An 18,690-nucleotide genomic window follows, 5' to 3' on the forward strand; every position below is an offset into this window, starting at 1 on the left:
TATTGTAGCTTATGGAGCCTCACGGAGAAGGCTAGCCACAGACAGCCATGGGCTCACAATATAATGGTGTTCTGCAGATGGGTTCTCTGTGTGTGTGTGTGTGTGTGCGCGCGCGCGTGCGTGCACCTGAAGATTTCCAAGGAGATAAAGGAGGTGAACGTTGGGACTTTCCCTCAAGCATGTACTCTGGTTGGTGTGATAGAGGGTGGAAAGAGGGCTTAAAGGCAGGGCATGCTTCCTTTGGAGTTGATCCTTTGGTCTTGCCTTGTCCCTCGTGGTACAGTGGAGATAGGAAGTGATCTCACGGAGGCAGCCGGATTTCTGTGCCCACACCAGTACAATGGGCAGGATAGCAGGACCAACTGCATAGAGCTGGTAGGTCCATGTTGTGTGATTTAACAGACACTGAGGGCTTAGAACTGTGAGTGTTCTCACTAAATATTAGCAGACATTAAAGCAGTACAGGCTTTCAGATCAAAGAAAATCCACAGCGAAAGGAAGTCTGCTAAGCCCTATGTGGTGGTGCACAGCAGCGATATCACAAGTTCAAAGTTACCCTCTGCTACATAGGCAGTCCAATCCCCCCTTAGAGCAGGCAGAGCTAATGACAGCTCAGTAACAGGCCAGCAGACAGATGATGGATGACATTACTGGTTGCTAGGTAGACTTAGCTTTGATCAGGCTGATGACATCAGTCGTTGGCAGGTAGGTTGGTTGGCCACGGGGACCTTAGTTGTCATTTCTGAATAGACAACAGAGTGACAGGATAGCCAGGGCTGGTTACTAGTACTGGCTGTTCTTGGGCACTGCACGCACATAGCACACACACGTATATGCGGGTAAGACGCCCATGCACACTAAAAATATATTTTTAAAAACACAACAAACTTGGGAGTATCAGACTGCAAAGGCTGAGGCAGGTCCAGGCGCGTAAGGGGCTAAGGAACAACAGCTGCAAAGCAGCTGGGAGACAAGGACTGTGGCATGTGGTGAGGGCCTTGGGGACTTTGGTATCGATTCGTTTACTTATGTACTTACTTTTGCAGTAGTGTGCTCTGAACTCGGTGCTTTACAGCTCATGGGCCTCGTCTTAAGCCCCCTTTTTGTACTTTGAGACAGGGTCATCTAAGTTGCTCAATCAATTTTAAGGTTTCAGTGAAATTACGTAGTGGAAACGCTTCACACAGCTTTGAGCATACGGCAGGCGCTCCATAAACGACGGTTCGGACCCACGCAGCCGCCCCCACCTGCGTGGGCCTGCTCGCGGTCTGCGATCTTCAAAAGCGACGTCTTGGTGTGAGTCCGCGCGCCGGGTCCGGAGGGACCCAGGCATTCCGGTCTCCCGCCGCCCCCCATGCTTGCGCACAAAGGCATCCATTCATGCCTGTGTACAAAGCCGCCCTTTCACCCGGTCCTCTTGAACCAGCGGCTCCCAGCCGCTCCCCAAGCCTCTCTATTGGTGCCTCCCGCTGGCCATCAGGCCCGGGCCCCGCCCACGGCCGCTCACTCTCCTCCAGGTTCTTTTCCCACGCCTGGCACGCTCCGCCAACTTCTGATTGGCCCGGCGCACCGGCCTCTCTTTGTAATTGGGCAGCACTGAGCCCCGGGGGCGGGGTCGGAGCGAGCCGCAGCGAGCGCTGATTGGTCCGCAGTGCCCACCTGTGGGCGGGGCTGCCCTGCGCAGGCCCCGCCTCCTTCTCTGCCCAGGCCGAGGCCTCCGGACCGCCCTGGGCGCCGGTGAGTGTCCGGGGGAGCCCCGGTGGTGCGCCCCGGGGGGTGGCCAGGCCGGGGGAGGCCGCAGCCGGTGGGCTGCCGTGGAGGTCCTGAAGAGGGGTGTGCCGGGGCACCCGCGGCGGGGGCAAGCGAGCCCAGGTTCCCGGAGGGTCGGGGGTCGCAGTCACCCGGTCCCGGCTCCCACCGTGTGCCAGGCAGCCTGGGGTCATCCCTGCAGGCGGCGCCCGGTCTGTTCCGCAGAAGGGGAAACTGAGGCAGTGCTTGGGACGTCGCGTGAGAGAACACCTGAGTCACGCTCTCCGCCCCGGCTCCCGGGACGACCGTGCCCGTTGTGGGGGGAGGAAGGGGCTGGGGGCCGGGAAGCGCTCGGCGGGCGGCCCCGGTTAGTTTCCGTAGCCCTGGTGGAGGTAGCTGCGCTGAGACGGGTCCTGGGCTCACGCAGAGCAAGCCGACCTCAGCTCCCGACCGTCCTGCTCGCCAGCGCCGCGGTGACGGGGTGCGCCGCGCCGCCTGACTAAGGCGCATTCGGACACGCTCTCGACGGACTCGGGCGCTCCAACTCATAACTAACATCCTCTCCTGTGTGGAAGGATCGATTTGAGGTGGTTTTACGGGGAGTAGAAGGTGGAGGCTGGACTGAGGTAGGGAATGTAGGGCTCTGGTGTGCCTGGGCATGTCTGTTTGTTTGTTTTTGTTGTTTGTTTGTTTGTTTGTTTGTTTGTTTTAAACACCGTAGTAGTAATCAGGGGTTCAAGACCACCCTAAGGCCCACGAATGAGTCCCAGGCGAGCCTGGGCTACATAAGACCCGTATTAGAAAACCAAAAGAGAAAAATCAATTGTTCCGGAAGCTAGAACTCTTGACGCCTCTGCTAAGGAGAAAACCATAAGCTTATGGTAGACACGCCTCCCTCCCCCCCATGTCTCCTTAATTCATCCCTGAAGAGGAGACCTAAGCTCCCGAGGCTGCCAGAGCATTTTGACATCGTACCTGAGGATTGGGATGTCCCACTTCCAGGGTTGGAGAAACTGAGGTAATAAACTGTAAAGCACAGACCTAGGTTCTTTTCTCCACGTGGCTTTTATTGGTTTTATGGGCCTCAATTCCCGGCGAGGAAAGCGGTGGTCCAGAAGACTGGGGAAGAATTCGAACCCTGGGCGTGTTCCACAGTCTTGTTCTGTGCCGGGCCTTTACCTTTGCCCACCGCCGCCGCCCACTGGGCAACAGGTTCTACCTTTGCTGGCTGCAGTGCCAGGACCCGCCACGCCACGCCCCCACCCAGCCCGGCAGGTGTCAGGTGACGTCAGAGCCCCGTCCCGCCTCCTGACGCCAGAGGCCCCACCCCCTGCTGGACCGCAGAGCTGGCCTCACCTGGGTGTCGGGAGAGGATCTGGACACAGAGGCCTCCCCATCTCTACCGCCAGGCGCCCAGGTAGCCGCGGGGTCTGCGGGATAGAAGAGCCATGCCACAGGGCGCTGGGTCAGGAGGAGAGGGCTTAGGATCCAGGCTCCCAGAGCTATATGGGCCAGGTACCCCAACTTAGAGGGAAGAAGCTGGGTCCCAGTGTCTCAGGGAGGAGAGCTGAGGTCTGAACTCCTGTGTCTGAGGGAGTGGGATCTGGGCCGGGACTCTTGTGTCTGAGGGAGGAGGGCTGAGGTCTGGACTCTTGTGTCTGAGGGAGTGGGGTCAGGCCAGGACTCTTGTGTCTGAGGGAGGAGGGCTGAGGTCTGGACTCTTGTGTCTGAGGGAGGAGGGCTGAGGTCTGGACTCTTGTGCCTGAGGGAAAACGACTGGGGTCAGGACCCCTGTAGGTCTGAGAGAGGAGGCTGGGGTCAGGACCTCTGGGTCTGAAGAGGAAGGGCTGGGGTCAGGACCACCGGGTTTGTGGGAAAAGGTTGGGTCTTGAGTCTGAGGGAGGAGAGCTGGGGTCAGGACCTCTGGGTCTGAGGAAGGAAGTTGTGTCCTGGACCCCTGAGTCTGAGAGAGGAGGCTGGGTAGGGCGTGATCTTACCCATCAGTTGAGGTCATAAGCTTGGTGCTGCCCCTGCCCGGGCGGCGGGCGGAGCCCTGGCTGCTTTCCTTTTCCACACAGCTCTGTCTGCCACTCCCAGGTGCTCTCACCTGCCTAAGTGACACTAATGAGTCCTGGCACCACATTCCTGCTGCCCGAGGGAGGGGTGTGTGGCTGGGGCCCAGCCATTGGGGCCAGGCCCTGGGCTCACACTCTTGGCTTGGTCAACTCCTTGAACCCCAACATCCCTACTTTTAACCCCGGCTGCAGTAAGGCTGTAGGCAACACCTTGTGTCCGGTGGAAACAGGGCTGGAGTGTCCACTCCAGGGTCCTGGGTGAGGAGACTGTCTGCCCTTCTAGCTCTTGGGCGAGGAGGGTAGTGGGGCTGAGAGGTACAAAGCCACCGAACCCTTCCTGGTCAAAGGCTACCAGGCTGGGGAGGAAACAGGCGGGTGGGGTGGGGCAAAGTCCCAGAGACGGGGCTTGGCTCTGGGAATACCTTTGCTACACTGGAGCCTGGGGTGACCCTTGACCCTTTGGGGCTGGCCGTTTGTAGAGCAAGGGGGTCCAAAGTGGCTGGGAACCAGGCTGCTGGTGCTGGTGGGTGTGAGGAGGGATGAGAAGCCCTAGACACAGGAAGTTTGCCTGTGGGAGGGGCTTCCAGGGCAAGCTTGAGGGGGCCATGGTATGGGAGGACACCCCTGAGCTGAGTGCTTGGATGGATGTCCCCAAAGGTCTGTGTTGGAGGTGAAGGTGGCCTGGGGCACAGAGGTGAGAGCGGGTGATGGGATACAGTGTCTTCCGGTGTTCTTTGGGGATGGAAGCGATGAGGTGGTGGGTGAGTGGGGGCTGCTTCCCGAAGGAGAGACTGCTGTGGGGCATTCTTTGTGGGACGCTGGACAACCCTGAAATTGCTGTGTTCATACCCCAGACACCCTGGCTTCCTCCGGGAAGCTTCCTTAAAGAGTCTGAGATGTGGCTGGGTCCACACCCCAATACCTGCCCAAAGGCAGGCCCAGAGACTCCTGACAGGCCTCCAGCGCCTGGGATTCGAAAGACCTCTGAGAGTGTTGAACGAATGTAAGAAAGAGTAAATGGACGCTGGAGAGAGAGGATGGGGATCATTCAGTAATCATGGGACAGGCAGGACCAGAGGTGCACAGAGAGCGTGGTGACCAGCATCAGATCTGTGCCCTACCTGGGCTCCCATCTCAGCCGTCCTCACTCCCTCACCTGCTGCCCACGTCTCACTCAGCTCCAGCCACCGTGGGCTGCACAGATACAGGGACACGGGCCGCCCGGGCCTTTGCCTTCAGCCCGTCGTCCCAGTTCCTCGCTCCCAAGGTTCACTCAGGTCTTTGTTTTGAAAAGTAGCACACTAGGGAAGGCTCCTCCAGTCCACCCAGTTAAGAATGTAAGCGCAGGCTCAGCCCCAGCCCCGCCCTTCGCCTGGTCTGCACCTCTGACAGCTGTTCATCACCATTTTCGTGTCTCCATCAATGTGTCTATTTATCCGTCTCCTGAGATTAGAACAGCGCTGTCCAATATAAACAGAATGCAAGCCAAGTGTGTACTTAGAATTTTATAGTAACCACATTTGGGGATGGGGGCACAGGAGAGATAGCTCAGCCCTTAAGAGCGCTGGCTGCTCTTCAGAGGGCCTCACGTTCGCCCACAAGGTGGTTCAGAACCATCTGTAACTGGAGTTCCAGGGGGAAACATCACCCTCTCCTGGCCCCCATGGGTACTGCATGCATGCGGTGTAGACATCCGTGCGGGCTAGACAGCCTTACACATACAAGAGTTTATTTTCTTAAGAGGGGGTGTAGAGAGGACTCAGAGTTTTGCAGCACTGACTGCCCTTACAGAGAGCTGGATCTTGGTCTTTAGCCTCCACAACGCATCACTCCAGGGAACTGATGCCATCTTCTGGCCTCTGCGGGAATTTGCACACATGGGGTACATATAAACTCACCCAAGTGCACACATGCACACATCAGCAATAAATCTTTCACAGGAAGACGTATGTGTATGGCTTTGAGTTGTGTATGTGGTGGGAACGTGTGAGCGCAGGTGCCTGTGGGAGCACAGGCTCTCCTGGAGCATCAGCTGTGAGCCCTGATGCGGGTGCTGGGACCACGCCCCGGTCCCACGATCAATGCATTTATTTATTTATTCACGGTTTTTCAAGGCAAGGTTTCTTGTGTGTATCCCCGGCTCTCCTGGAACTAGCTCTATAGATCAGGCTGATACTGTTCTAATCTGGCCTCACACGCAGACCCACCTGCCTCTGGCTCCTGAGTGCTGGGCTTAAAGGCTTTACCTGGCTTAAATGATTTTTTTTTTTTTTAAAGTAAAGCTGAGCCAGGAGACACCGTCCTGTCATCCCATCTACTCGAAGTCTGACGCACAGTGGTTGTAAGTTCAAGGCCAGCCTGAGCAATTTAGCAAGACCTTGTTTTAAAATTAAACACACACACACACACACACACACACACACACACACACACACACACAAAGATCACATGCCTTTAATCCCAGCACTTGGAGGCAGAGGCAGGTAGATCTCTGAGTTCAAGGACAGCCTGGTCTACAGGGTGAGTCCCAGGACAGCCAGGGCTACACAGAGAAACCCTGTCCCCCCCAAAAAAAACCCAAAAACAAAACCGAGGGGGGTGGTGTTCTGGGGATGTGCTTCAGTAGAACAGTGTTTCTCTAGCATGCAGGAGGAGTTTAAGCCCCAGTAGAGCCAAAGCAAAGAAATTAGAGAGAGGAAGGCAAGCAGAAGGGCGGGTGAGGGACAGTCCCAACTGATGTGTCCATTCTCTTCTCACAGACCATGGCCGCAGTGACCTTGTCCGTGCCTGGGAGGAAGGTGGCCTCCAGGCCAGGCCCGGTACCTGAGGCAGCCCAGCCGTTTCTGTTTGCGCCCCGGATGCCAAATGTGGGTGGCCCTGGAGGGCCACAGGTGGAGTGGACAGCGCGGCGCCTGGTGTGGGTGCCATCGGAACTGCACGGGTTCGAGGCGGCAGCCCTGCGAGATGAAGGGGAGGAGGAGGCGGAAGTGGAGCTGGCGGAGAGCGGTCGGCGCCTGCGGCTGCCCAGGGACCAGATCCAGCGCATGAACCCGCCCAAATTCAGCAAGGCAGAGGACATGGCTGAGCTCACCTGCCTCAATGAGGCCTCGGTCCTGCACAACCTACGAGAGCGCTACTACTCCGGGCTCATTTATGTAAGTGACATGCCCGGGGTGGGGGGGCCAGGTATCGCCAGCCCGACCTGGATTAGCAGGGCCTGGCCTGGAGTACTTGCCCCACTTCCTGTGCCCGTCCTCCAACTCGAACAAAATTATAATCCTTTATGGAATGTGGGATTAGACCAGACAGTGCTCGAACACTGGGCCACGCCCCCAGCACTTCACTGGGGTTTCCAGGCAGGGTCTCTAGCCCTGAGCCACAGCCCTTGGCTGGGGGTTCTAGGCAGGTACTCTATTGCCGGGCTACTTCCCCAGCATGCTTTCTGGGTTTTTTGTTTGGTTTTGTTTTGTTTTTTTGCCTGGAGATGGATCTCCTTTGTTACTGAGGAAGGCCTCTAACTTGGGCTCCTGCTCAGAGTAGCTACAATGACAAGGCTTGCAGCTCTTACCTTATTGGAGGACTAGAGCCTGCTCTCACCCTGGCTGGGGTGTCCTGCATGGGGGCACCTTCACCATTTTATAATAATAAAGAGTTAAAAATTATTGAATGCTGAGCCTACATGACTCCCATTAATTCATTTCATTCCGTTTAGCAAGGCAGTAGCCATTATTAATCCCGTTTTACTAAAAGTTTAAGAGAAAGAAATAAAAATAAAAGCCATCATGTAGCCAGGCATGGGGAAAAGAGAAGGATCTTTAAAAAAACAAAACAAAACAACAAAACCGCTACGTTATTTATTTACTTGGGGCTGGGGGCACGCCAGGTCGGAACTTGAGGTCCGACTTGAGGTCGGAACACGCCTTTCTGTATTGGTTCTCCTACCACATGAGTCTTGGGGTTCAGACTTGGGGTCACCACACTTGGTGGCAAACACCATAACTTGCTGATCTCACCCCCTTGCCGAAGGATCTTGACTTTGAGGCCAGCTGGATTGTTGAGTGAGATCCTGTTTCAAAACAACAGCATAAAACAAAATAGTGTGATGGTGTTGATGATATAGGGGTTGATTAAGGTGGTCTGCCAAGCTTTGGGATCCATTTTTTATGTCTGCGTAGCACATAGGTGGAGTACTGCTCACAGGAAGTTGTTTAGCACCAGAAGTGGTTCCACACCCTGGCTTCATGTTAGAATCCTTTGGAGAGGTCTCTAGAGTGCCTGCTCGACTGTCGCACCACTACCACCCGCACGGAACTCTGGGTGGGGGTGGGGGTGACGTGAACATAGTTTTTCTTCTTTTTCTTTTAAATAAGCTTGCAGAGTCTCATAGACAGCCAAGGTGTTATTAACGCCATTTAAGAGAGAGCAAACAGGATTATAGAGTTTAACAAAGAAAGCTACTGCTATAATGAAAAAAAAAAAAAAAACAAAAACAAAAACAAAACAAACCTGAGAATGACTGGTAAATATTTATTAAGTACTTATGCTGTGCCGGGCACTGTTCTGAGTGCCATTGTTGAGTTCTTGGCCGGCTTCTTGGCTGGGGACTGTTGATGTCACCGGCATTCCAGAATGTTAAGAGGCGCGGGCCCACAGCCGCTGAGGAATCCGTGGAAGCCCAGCTCTGATAACCATTAGGGTGCATACATTCTGCTTTTGCTGCCTGGCTCAGTTTGAGTTCTCTTCCCGGGGACTGTGCTGCCCCCCCCCCCCCCCCCACACACACACCAGGCTGTGAGGTAGGGACCACTCTCCCCTTTTCCCCTAGGCTTGGCCTAACACAGCTGAGGATGGCTGTCACCAATGGCACAATGTTGCAGGATCTGATCAGTGATGAGCTTCCAGTAAAGCCGCGTGAACTCGTGATAGGTGGGAAGCACAATTCTTGTCCCCATTCATGGAGACAGTGACACCTAGAGAGGCCGCTTGCTCAGGCCAACCAGTAGAAAACCGTAGCACCAAGATTCAGGCTTAGTTTCTGTCTGATACATAATATGTGTTTACTCCTAACTGACTGTGACAGTGGAGGGTGAAGGCCCCAGGGGCCTGGACTGGTAAGGGACTTGGTCCCTTCGGAGGAGCTAAAAAGGTAGAGGAAACGGTGGAATCAATGGCCATGTAAGGACTGTCTGCTCCATGTGGCATGGGGCAGGGTGTCACTCCTGGAGCCTTGCTAGAAGAAGCCACAAACCCCAGTATCTAGCATTGAACTTTGAGGCTTTTTTCCCTACAGTAGCGGGGATCAAACTCAGAGCCTTACTCATGGTGTGCTACAACTCAACCCTTCACTGGGCAATTCTAGGCAGGAACTCTACCACTGAGCCACACCCCCAGCCCCTCACTGGATGATTCTAGGCAAAGGCTCTAACCACATTTTTAGATTTCTTTTTAATTTGAGACAAATTCTCAGGAAGTTGCCCTTGGTAGTCTTCTGATCCTCCTGCCTCAGTCTCCAGAGCAGGTATGGTGGCAGGCCTGTGCTTACCAGACCTGTATGGCACTAAGCCCTTTTGGGGATCAGCCCTTCCTGGAAGTTGCAAACACCTGGAAACCTCAGCCTCTGGCTTCCAACCCTAGACAGTTAAAACCTAGCTAGCTTTGGCTCCTGGGTGGGTCTGTAACTTGAGCATCCCAGCCTGCTGTTTGGAGAGGGAGGTGGGGCCACCTGGCTGGCTAGTATTCATTCTCCTTAATCCCTTGGCCTTTGTAATGAGGGAGGCTGTCTCCCTCTTCCAGAGGAAGCCAGACAGGGGAATGTCCTCCATTTGTGTGTAGGGGGGTGTTTTTGGGGAGAAGGAGGCCTGTCTCCAGAGCCCCCTGGGCTAGGCAGCCTTCCAAGACCCTTCCGGGGACCCTCTAGGAACTGAGTCGTCTTCCTTTTTTCCCCTGGCCCTGTTGGCCAGCTCGGGTTTCCATCCTAGGTGTTACCCAAGCTGTGTCTGGCCCGAGGGGCTGGCATGGGGAGTGGGCTCTGGCGCCAGCGGCCATGAGATACCCTCCCGGGGAATGTGGTCCAGCCGCCCCACCCTGAGATCTCGGAGAGCCCAGTGGGAGCAGCCTGGGAGACTAGGGAGACAGATACTAGGCCGACCGGTTCTTCCGCTGTGGCTAGCTGCCCCGCCCCCTCTACGTGGAGGTGATACCAAGCAGCTTGGTGGCTACACCCTGCTGTAGCCAGGTGGAGGTGGGGGGGAGCAGGTACCCGCTAGAGAATCAGCAATTGTCTGACTGGCCTAAGTAATAAGCAGTTGTGGCTATGAATGGTGAGCTCTCTGGCGTGTTCAGCTGGCTATCTCCCAGGAATTAGCCTAGTTAGCTGTTTGGCTGCCTTCACTAAGCGACTAACTAATTCTTGGCTATCTAGCCATCTCTGTGGATGGTGAGTGCTTTGTGCTGATCTTGTCACCCTTGTGAGTTCAACAGAATCAGGATTGCTGGCAGCAATGCTCCTGCTTCAGCCCCTATACTCCCTTCATCTCGTGTTTGTTTATTTCTTTGGTTTTCGAGACAGGGTTTCATGTAGTCCTGGCTAGTCTCATATGCAGTCAGATGACCTGAGATTTCTGCCTCCACCTCCCGAGTGGATGCCCACCCCATGCCTAGTACATGGGGTGCTGGGGATGGAACCAGGGGCTTATGTGTGCCAGGCAAGCATTCTACCAACTAAGCTACATCTCCAGCCTTCTGTTTTTGTAAGACAGGCTCTAATTCTGTAGCTCAGGCTGGCCCAGAACTCAAAGCAATCCTCCTGCTTCAGCTTCCTGAATAATGGACTTATAGGTGTACACTGTTGCTTCCACAGCTTCATTTGTAGCCTTGAGGGTTTAACAGATGATCATGGATTCCTTCCATATCCATCAGGGAAGCCAGAGGCCTGTGACCTGAGGCTGTCTTCACTAGCACTATTCACTCGGTGGTGAATCGTCATCCGTGAAAGCCTCTGTACGGTCTGGGAAGGTTTGTGTCTGCTGTTAGCTTGGCACTAATGTAACTGTCATGCTAGGCAAAGTGGCTCATGCCTGTAATTCTGTCACTTAAGGGACTGAGGCAGGAGGATTGCTGCAATTTCAAGACTGAGCTGGACTAGAGGGTGAGACTTGCTTCAAACAAACAGCAACAAGAGATGGCTCAGCAGCTGGGAGTACTTGCAGGGACCCATCTTCAATCTCCAGCTCCCAACCCTCTGTAACTCCAGTGGTTTCTTCTGGGCTCCGTGGGCTTGCGCTCATGTAGAACACAGACATGCATGTAGGCATAGTGACAGACACCCATAATCTCAGCCCTGGGAGGCAGAGGCTCCAGCAAGGCCATGTAGCAAGCCCTTCTGTAAACCAAAATGAGCAAAGCCCCAGAGAGCAAAGTTTAGCTTTATGTCTCCAGGTGTAGATACACCTCTGCCTCATACAGGCTTCCTCCTGGCACGGGCAGCCGCGTATACCACAGCTCCGCCCTCACTGAGGACCCCTGACATACTCCTCCCTCTTGCCTGCCACAGACCTACTCAGGCCTCTTCTGTGTGGTCATCAATCCGTACAAGCAGCTGCCCATCTACACGGAGGCCATCGTGGAAATGTACCGGGGCAAGAAACGCCATGAAGTGCCGCCTCACGTGTACGCTGTGACCGAGGGCGCGTACCGCAGCATGCTTCAGGGTGAGTGTGTGGGCAGTCCAGTCGGGGACCGGCTGTACCCTGGGTGCTGGCTTCCAGGGCCAGGCTTGAGTGATGGCTCTGGGAGTACAGTGGGAGGTGGGCCGGGATCCAGTTCTTACCATGCAGGCCTTTAAAAAATCTGGCCGGGCACGCCTTCAATCCCAGAACTCAGGAAGCAAGAGGCAGGGGAATCTCTGTGAGTTCGAGGCCAGCCTGGTCTAGAGCATGAGTTCCAGGACAGCCAGAGCTACACAGAGAAACCCCGTCTCAAAAAAACAAAACAAAAGTTGCCTGTGTGTTTCTGACAGAATTGCTTTGAAAGGCAATTGATGCTGGCTTCAGCAGAAGTTTTCCAGAGAGACGGCAAATGTGTGACATGGCACGTCTGTTCCACAGTAGACCCTTGTGTTGGGTCATGAGTGGTAATGGGTTAGGTTATGTGAGCTCCTTCCTTGGTTCTTTGTTTTTGGATTTTTTTCAAACTTATGCATATGTGTATGTGAACGTGGGGGCCGCGTGTGTGCATGTGCATGAGGCACCCATGGGAACCAGAGGAGGGTGTCAGATCCCGGGAGCTGGAGTCCAAGGTGGCCGTGAGCCACCTGATGCAGGTACTAGGAACCAAACTCAGGTGTCCTTCCCTAGGCCGTCCGCTGACCCGGAAGTCGCCAGTTAGGCTAGACTAGCTGGCAGTTGAGCCCCTGGGCTCCACCTGTCTCTGCCTCCACAGCCCTGGGGTTACCATGCCAAGCTGTTTGGGAGGATGCTGGTGATTGAACTCAGGTCCTCAGGATCACTAGCACTAGAGATCAGCTAAGCATCTCTCCGGCCCCTCTCCCATCTTTCTGTTGTTAATTTCTGATTGGTCCAAGACAAACCACCTTGCCTTTGGAGCTCTGAGCAGTGTGAAGGGCCCTGAATGTGCTCATCTTGTGGTCTGTCCTCTGGGGCTTGGGAACAAGCCTTTGCTGTCTGTAGTGCTGCCTGCCAATGGGGCCGCCAAGTGGCTGCTGGGTCGGGCAGAAACAGCTACCTCTGGGATAGTTGTCTCATGGCTTCATTATTTAACCTCATAAGAGTCCTGTGGTGTAGTTTCTTTTATTACCACTCATTTCCAGATGGGGAAACTGAGGCGCAGAGCTGTAGCGTTACTGTCCATGGTCACACTGAACCCAGGTTTGACTTGAACCCAGTGTCCTGGCCACTGCCTCCGATTTTCATTTTCATTCTGTGCTGGGTATTGTGTTGAACGTTTTTGTTTTTGAGATGATCTCATGTAGCCCAGGCTGACCCCTAAGTCCCATATAGTTAAGGATGACTTTGAACTCCAGACTCCCCTGCCCCTGCCTCCTGAGAGTTGGGATGACAGGTGTGGGCCACTGTTATTCCTGGCTGACTAGACCTTGAGGATGGAGGATAGGGCTTTGTGCACGCTAGGTGAGTGCCTGTGGATGCTTTTACCGTGGCGCCGTCTCCTAGGTCCTAGGACTCAAACTCAGGCTGTCAGGCTTGGTGCCTTTACCCACTGAGCCATCTAAATCTTGCCTTTTTTTTTTTAATTTAAGATTTATATATTTCATCTCTTTGGGATGGGTATGTTTCCTGCATGTATGTCTGTGTGTGTTATATGCCTGGTGCCTGCTGAGAGCAGAGGAGGACATTGGGCCCCCAGAACTGAAGTTGTAAGCTACTACAGTTGTGAGCCATCATGTGGGTGCTAGGAATTGAACCTGGGTCCTCTGCAATAGTAGCCAGTGCTCTTAACCACGGAGCCGTCTCTTTAGCCCAGACTCTGACTACAGCCTTCTTAGACAAGGAGCTGTGCTGAGCCCGTTTTTTTTGGATAGGTCAATGGAGGTACAGAGCAACTCAGAGACTGGATCACAGACCTGGTTCAGACCCGCTGCGCGTCACGGGGCGCAGCACAGCAAGTTAGATGGGTGTCCTTGTGCCAAGCGTAGCCTGACCGACTAGCTGTTCGCAGGACCAGCACCCTCATCCTTTGTCTGTGAGGATACAGGTTGTATGTGGGAGTCATTAGTAAGGCCTGCGTGGTGACAAACAGGTCACCTGGGATCGTACTGCAGTCAACTTACCAGCTAAGGATTCCCAGACTCTGCTTACCCTGCCTGTGTCCTGAACGACACCTCCCTGGAGAAGCAGCAAAGGTCCCCCATCCTCTAGTCACCGCCTGTGGCCCCAGATTCACTGCCTCAGCTCTTATGCAATGTTCCTTTCTGTGTTGATAAGTTGACCTAGCACTTAGTAGGTGGTCAGGGTGTATGGCAAGATACCAGTACAGTCAGAATACACATCTTGTGTCTAAGCTAGACTTCTGGGGTCCAGGACCTCGCTTTCCAAATCGTTTTGTTGGTGGTTTTTTGTTCGTTTGTTTTGTTTTGTTTTTCAAGACAGGGTTTCTCTGTGTAGCCTTGGCTGTCCTGGACTCACTTTGTAGACCAGGCTGTAGACCAGGCTGGCCTCAAACTCACAGCTCTGCCTGCCTCTGCCTCCCGAGTGCTGGGAGTAAAGGTGAGCTCCACCATTGCCAGGCTCACTTTCCAATTCTTGAGTCTCTGATGCCCAGCCTGAGGTGGCGCACAGTAGGGACTCAGATTGAAGTTGACAGGTGAATTGTAGTCTGTATAGTTGGGGTTCCTTCTCTTCACCTTGCTGTTGAGGAGATGAAGGCTCAGGGAGGGACAGCTGCTTTTGTAGGGTCACTCGGCAAGTGCCAGGATAGAGTATTTGAGCCCAGGAGGGCTGTGCATTGCAATCCTTTGTGGTTCTGAAAAGATTTTGAGACGTGAAGGAGCCAAGGGATGGGAGACCCTCTGGGTGACCTGTCATTCCCTTCTGTCCCCTACAGATCGTGAGGATCAGTCCATTCTCTGCACGTGAGTCACCTAAAGGGCTTCAGAGCAGAGGCTCCCACTGAGTGGCTCTGCATGAGTGGGAAGGGTCCCACTGGGTAACTGGGCAGGGTGCCGGTAGGCGTGGCTCTGCATGAATGTGTGGGGCAGGGCCTGCCTGGCCTCCCTGCTTTCCTTACCCCCACTTGCTCTCCACACAGAGGGGAGTCTGGAGCCGGGAAGACAGAAAACACCAAGAAGGTTATCCAGTACCTGGCCCACGTGGCATCGTCTCCAAAGGGCAGGAAGGAGCCTGGTGTCCCTGTAAGCCACACGGCCTTGGGACCCCCTAGACGGGTCACCAGCAGTACCCCTTACTTTGGGCTGCACTCCATAAACACAGTGGGTGCAGGGCCTTATGGCTGCCTGTGCTACTGAGCACCTACTGTGTGCTTATCATGGAGCCAGGAGCTAACAGGTTGGAGATATGAGGCTGGTTCTTAGCTTTGTTGGTTCTGGAATAGCACTGGGCACATAGTAGGTGCTTCATTTTGAGGGCTGATTTTAGGTGACCTGTGTCTAGGTTTGGAGGGCTGTAGAGGCGCCCCGAGTCTCTGAGCCCTCAGTGGTTCCAGCAACACTGACAGGAAGCCCCAGACATGGTGGGGGAGGCAGGCACAGTGGGATCTCAGCCTGGGCATAATCCCCGAGGTTTCCCCATCCCCTCAGCCCAGCTCTGCCCTAAGGCCTTCAGTTCACCCACGTGTCTGTCCATGTTCCATGTGCTGTGTCCTGGTTCGTGTGTCCTGTCCTGTGACTTCCTCAGGCCTCCGTCAGCGCCATGTCTTATGTGAGTAGCAGGGAATCCCTCTTGTCACCCCAGCACCACCCCGGTGTCACACAGACATCTGGGAGTCGGTGTCATACCAGCCCCCCAGGGATCCACAAGGCCACCCTTGCCAGGACCGCATGGCCATATAGCTTAGACATACTATGTGCAGGAAGCCAAGGACCTTTTCTGCTGCAATGTATCCCCACTGTGTTCAGGCAAGCCCATAAAAGTCTTATCACGTGCATGCAACCAAGCTCACTCTGCCGTTATGACGGCCCTGGCATGTATGCCCAGGCCCCAGGCTGCTATGTGTACAAGGACAGCTCTTCCCCACTTTTTGTGCCAGTCCTACTGTGGTGCTCAGGTTCAGGCCTCGTGCTGGCGTTTAATGCAGTTACCAGCTCGACTGCACGCTGTCATTTTGTACGGCCCTACTATGCATGTGTAGGTGATCCTCCCTAATGTCAGAGCGAGGGTCCCTACCGCCACTCGTGGGACCCGACTGTGTGCACATGTCCAGACCCACTGCTGGTTTTAGTCCTACTATCTGCACAGCATGGCCCCTACTATTGTTCATGGAAGCCCTACTGTGTGCGCACAGCTAGGTCTCCACAGTCAGAGAAGCCATACTGCGTGTACACCCCTGTCCTACTCTAACTGTGCAGCCTAGGCCCGTGCTGCCTGCCAGGTATCCAGAGAGAGAGGCCACTGATACTATCACACGATAACCCAGACACCCAGACGCTCCTCCCAGGAGAGCTGGAGAGACAAGCTCTCACCCGACCAAGCCACGCGGCCCTTCCACAGCCCTCACCAAGCCAGCCAGCCCGCACATCGCCTCTTTTGTTTGTTTAATTTTATTTAATTTTTCTGGGTCAGGCTCTGACTTTATAGCCCAGGCTGGCTGGCCTTGGATTCGCTCTACAGCGCAGGCTGGTTTTGAACTCACGTCAGTTCTCCTGCCTTCACTTTCCCGATGCTGGGATTGCAGGTGTGAGCCACCATGCCTGGCTGCATTCATTTTTTATTTTTATGTTTTGTTCATTTGACAAAGTGCTAACTGATGTAGACTGAGAAGATACTTGGCAGCCGCCGTTTATTGAGCACCACTGTGTGCCTGGCTCTGACCCTGAAGGCAGGCTCAGAATAAGGATCCTAGCCAAAGCTACCATTTAGTGAATGGCCACTATGCGCCGGAGAGTCTGCTGCACTTCTGTGGATGGTAGAGATTACTCTCCTCACATGTTTCATTCAGCAAGCAATGCATGGGGACCTGTGAGCTGCAGCAACAAACACGTCAGCAAAGGGCGACGGCAGTTTGGCGTGCCCCCTTGCAGATCTTTCTCCCTATGTTTACCATTTGTATCTGTAGAAATAACCGTGTTTGTTCTCGTGTTTCTAACCTACGTTGTTGTTTATTAATGGGAACACGACTGGTTCTGCAGCATTTTCCCCTTTGTTTGGTCGTTTCACTTCCACTCAGCAATAAATCTCCGAGAACTTGCTCTATTCCCCCCACTATACACATGGCAGGCAAGCCTCTTCCACCCCTGGCCGCACCCAGAGAAGGCTAGCCCCCTCCCCCGACCCCGTGAGGAGGGCTCCTCTCCTGTCTCACTGATGCACCGTCTCCCATGCCCTGCAGGGGGAGCTAGAGCGGCAGCTTCTTCAAGCCAACCCCATCCTGGAGGCCTTCGGCAATGCCAAGACTGTCAAGAACGACAACTCTTCCCGATTTGTGAGTACAGGGACTGTGCATCCGGCATTCTGGGAGGCTGGCAATTCGGGGATAGGGAAGAAGGGTGGAGGAGAGGGGGCAGGGGTCTGGACCTCGAGGGTTTGAGAGAGGTCTATGGAAGACCTCTGGGTCTGAGGAAGGAGGCTGGGGTCTGAACCCCTGTGTCTCAGGAGGGAGGTCGTACAGCCTACCCACTGAGGTGGTTCAGCAAACTTGTCTGGACCTGAATTCCCTGCGGAGTCCCTGCCTTGGGACTCACCGCTGCTGTGAGCTTCAGGTAGAAGGATTTAGGGTGGATTTGAGGTGTGGATTTAGGGAGGCCCTGTGACTTAAGCCCTGCACCATTTTTGCTCCAGGGAAAATTTATCCGCATCAACTTCGATGTTGCTGGCTACATCGTGGGAGCAAACATCGAGACCTGTATCCTCTGAAGGCTCCTGGGAGGCTTGGGGTAGCAGCTGGGGAGGACAACCCTTGGAACTCTCACCCAGAAAAGACGCCCCTGGGTGGGGACCCCATGGCGATGTCGGCCTTGTGAAGGCGTGCTGGCCTGGACCTCCCCAGTCACGCGTGTCTGATGTCCCACACAGCCTGTGGTTAGAGTCTTGGCTGCGCTTTATGGGAGTGGGGGGCCACAGGAGTTCAGGGAGAGGGGGGAGGGGCATGGTCCAGGACAGCCAAGTGGGCGCCCAGACTGTTCTCAATGGGGTTGCATAGGCTGTGCCTAACTGTCTAAACAACAAGATGGGAACTAGCAGGGCAAAGTCCCGTAGGAGATCCAGCAGAGCCTCAGGCTCAGTGTTCCTATCAGGGTGAGGTAACCCCAGTGCTTGCTGGGTCCCAAACTCCCACTCCTGGAATGGGATACACCGCACTGAAGCGGCACACAGTGAGGCTCAGCTGCCATCCCAGCACTCAAGGCCCTGTCTTAAATACTAAACAAAATGAGAGGCTGAGGGCTGAAGAGGTGCTGTCCACAGGGCTGCTGGGAACTGATCTCAGACCTTCAGGCTTATTGGCAAGCACTGCCCACTGAGCCACATTGCAGTCTCCCATCGATTTAAGTATTTTATTCTGTGTTTTGTGTGAGTGTGTTGGGGGGGGGGAGCGTTGCCTGTATGAATGTCTGTGCACCATGTCCCTGGTGCTGGCAGAGGCCAGAAAAGGGCCCTGGATCTCCTGGAACAGAGTTACAGGTGGCTGTGAGCCTCAGTGTGGGTGCTGGGAATTGAACCCCAGTCCTCTGTTTAAGAACAGTCTGTGGTTCACACCTTTAATTCCAGCACGTGGGAGGCGGAGGGAGCCTGCTCTCTAGAGTGAGGCTACACAGAGAAACCCTGTCTTGAAAAACTGAAAAAGAAAAAAAAGAAAAAGAAAAAGAAAAACAGCCTGTGTTCTCTTTTGAGTTATTATTATTATTACTATTATCATTATCATCATTTTTTGTTTGTTTTTTTGAGACAGGGTTTCTCTGTATAGCTCTGGCTATCCTGGAACTTGATTTGTAGAACAGGCTGGCCTCGGACCCATAGAGATATGCCTGCCTCTGCCTCCCAAGTGCTGGGATCAAAGGTGTGGGCCACCGCCACCCGGGGAGCCTGTATTCTTTGTTTGTTTGTTTTTGGCAGGGGGAGGAATCGAGACAGGGTTTTTCTGTGTTGCTTTGGCTGTCCTGAACTCTCAGACCAGGCTGGCCTTGAACTCAGAGATTTGTCTGCCTCAGCCTCCCTGAGTG

At 54.3% G+C, this 18,690-nt stretch overlaps 1 protein-coding gene across 4 annotated transcripts in view; it reads left to right on the forward strand.

Moving 5' to 3' along the window:
• Positions 1-1,696: 1,696 nt before the first annotated feature.
• Positions 1,697-18,690, forward strand: part of Myh14 (myosin heavy chain 14) — a 57,326-nt gene continuing 40,332 nt past the window's right edge. The window contains exons 1-8 of one of the 4 annotated variants that reach the window (XM_055613448.1): positions 1,697-1,737; positions 6,584-6,979; positions 11,377-11,533; positions 14,403-14,430; positions 14,607-14,709; positions 15,212-15,235; positions 16,863-16,955; positions 17,312-17,375. In XM_055613448.1, coding sequence (XP_055469423.1) covers positions 6,587-6,979; positions 11,377-11,533; positions 14,403-14,430; positions 14,607-14,709; positions 15,212-15,235; positions 16,863-16,955; positions 17,312-17,375 — 862 coding nt within the window. In that variant the 5' untranslated portion in view covers positions 1,697-1,737; positions 6,584-6,586. Of the gene's footprint in view, positions 1,738-1,912; positions 2,376-2,939; positions 3,167-6,583; positions 6,980-11,376; positions 11,534-14,402; positions 14,431-14,606; positions 14,710-15,211; positions 15,236-16,862; positions 16,956-17,311; positions 17,376-18,690 lie in introns of those variants that run through there. The other 3 variants (XM_055613449.1, XM_055613446.1, XM_055613450.1) reach the window with 3 other exon arrangements.

Source organism: Psammomys obesus, unplaced genomic scaffold (assembly GCF_907164565.1).
Source record: "Psammomys obesus unplaced genomic scaffold, mPsaObe1.curated_primary_1811, whole genome shotgun sequence".
NCBI lineage: Eukaryota > Metazoa > Chordata > Mammalia > Rodentia > Muridae > Psammomys > Psammomys obesus.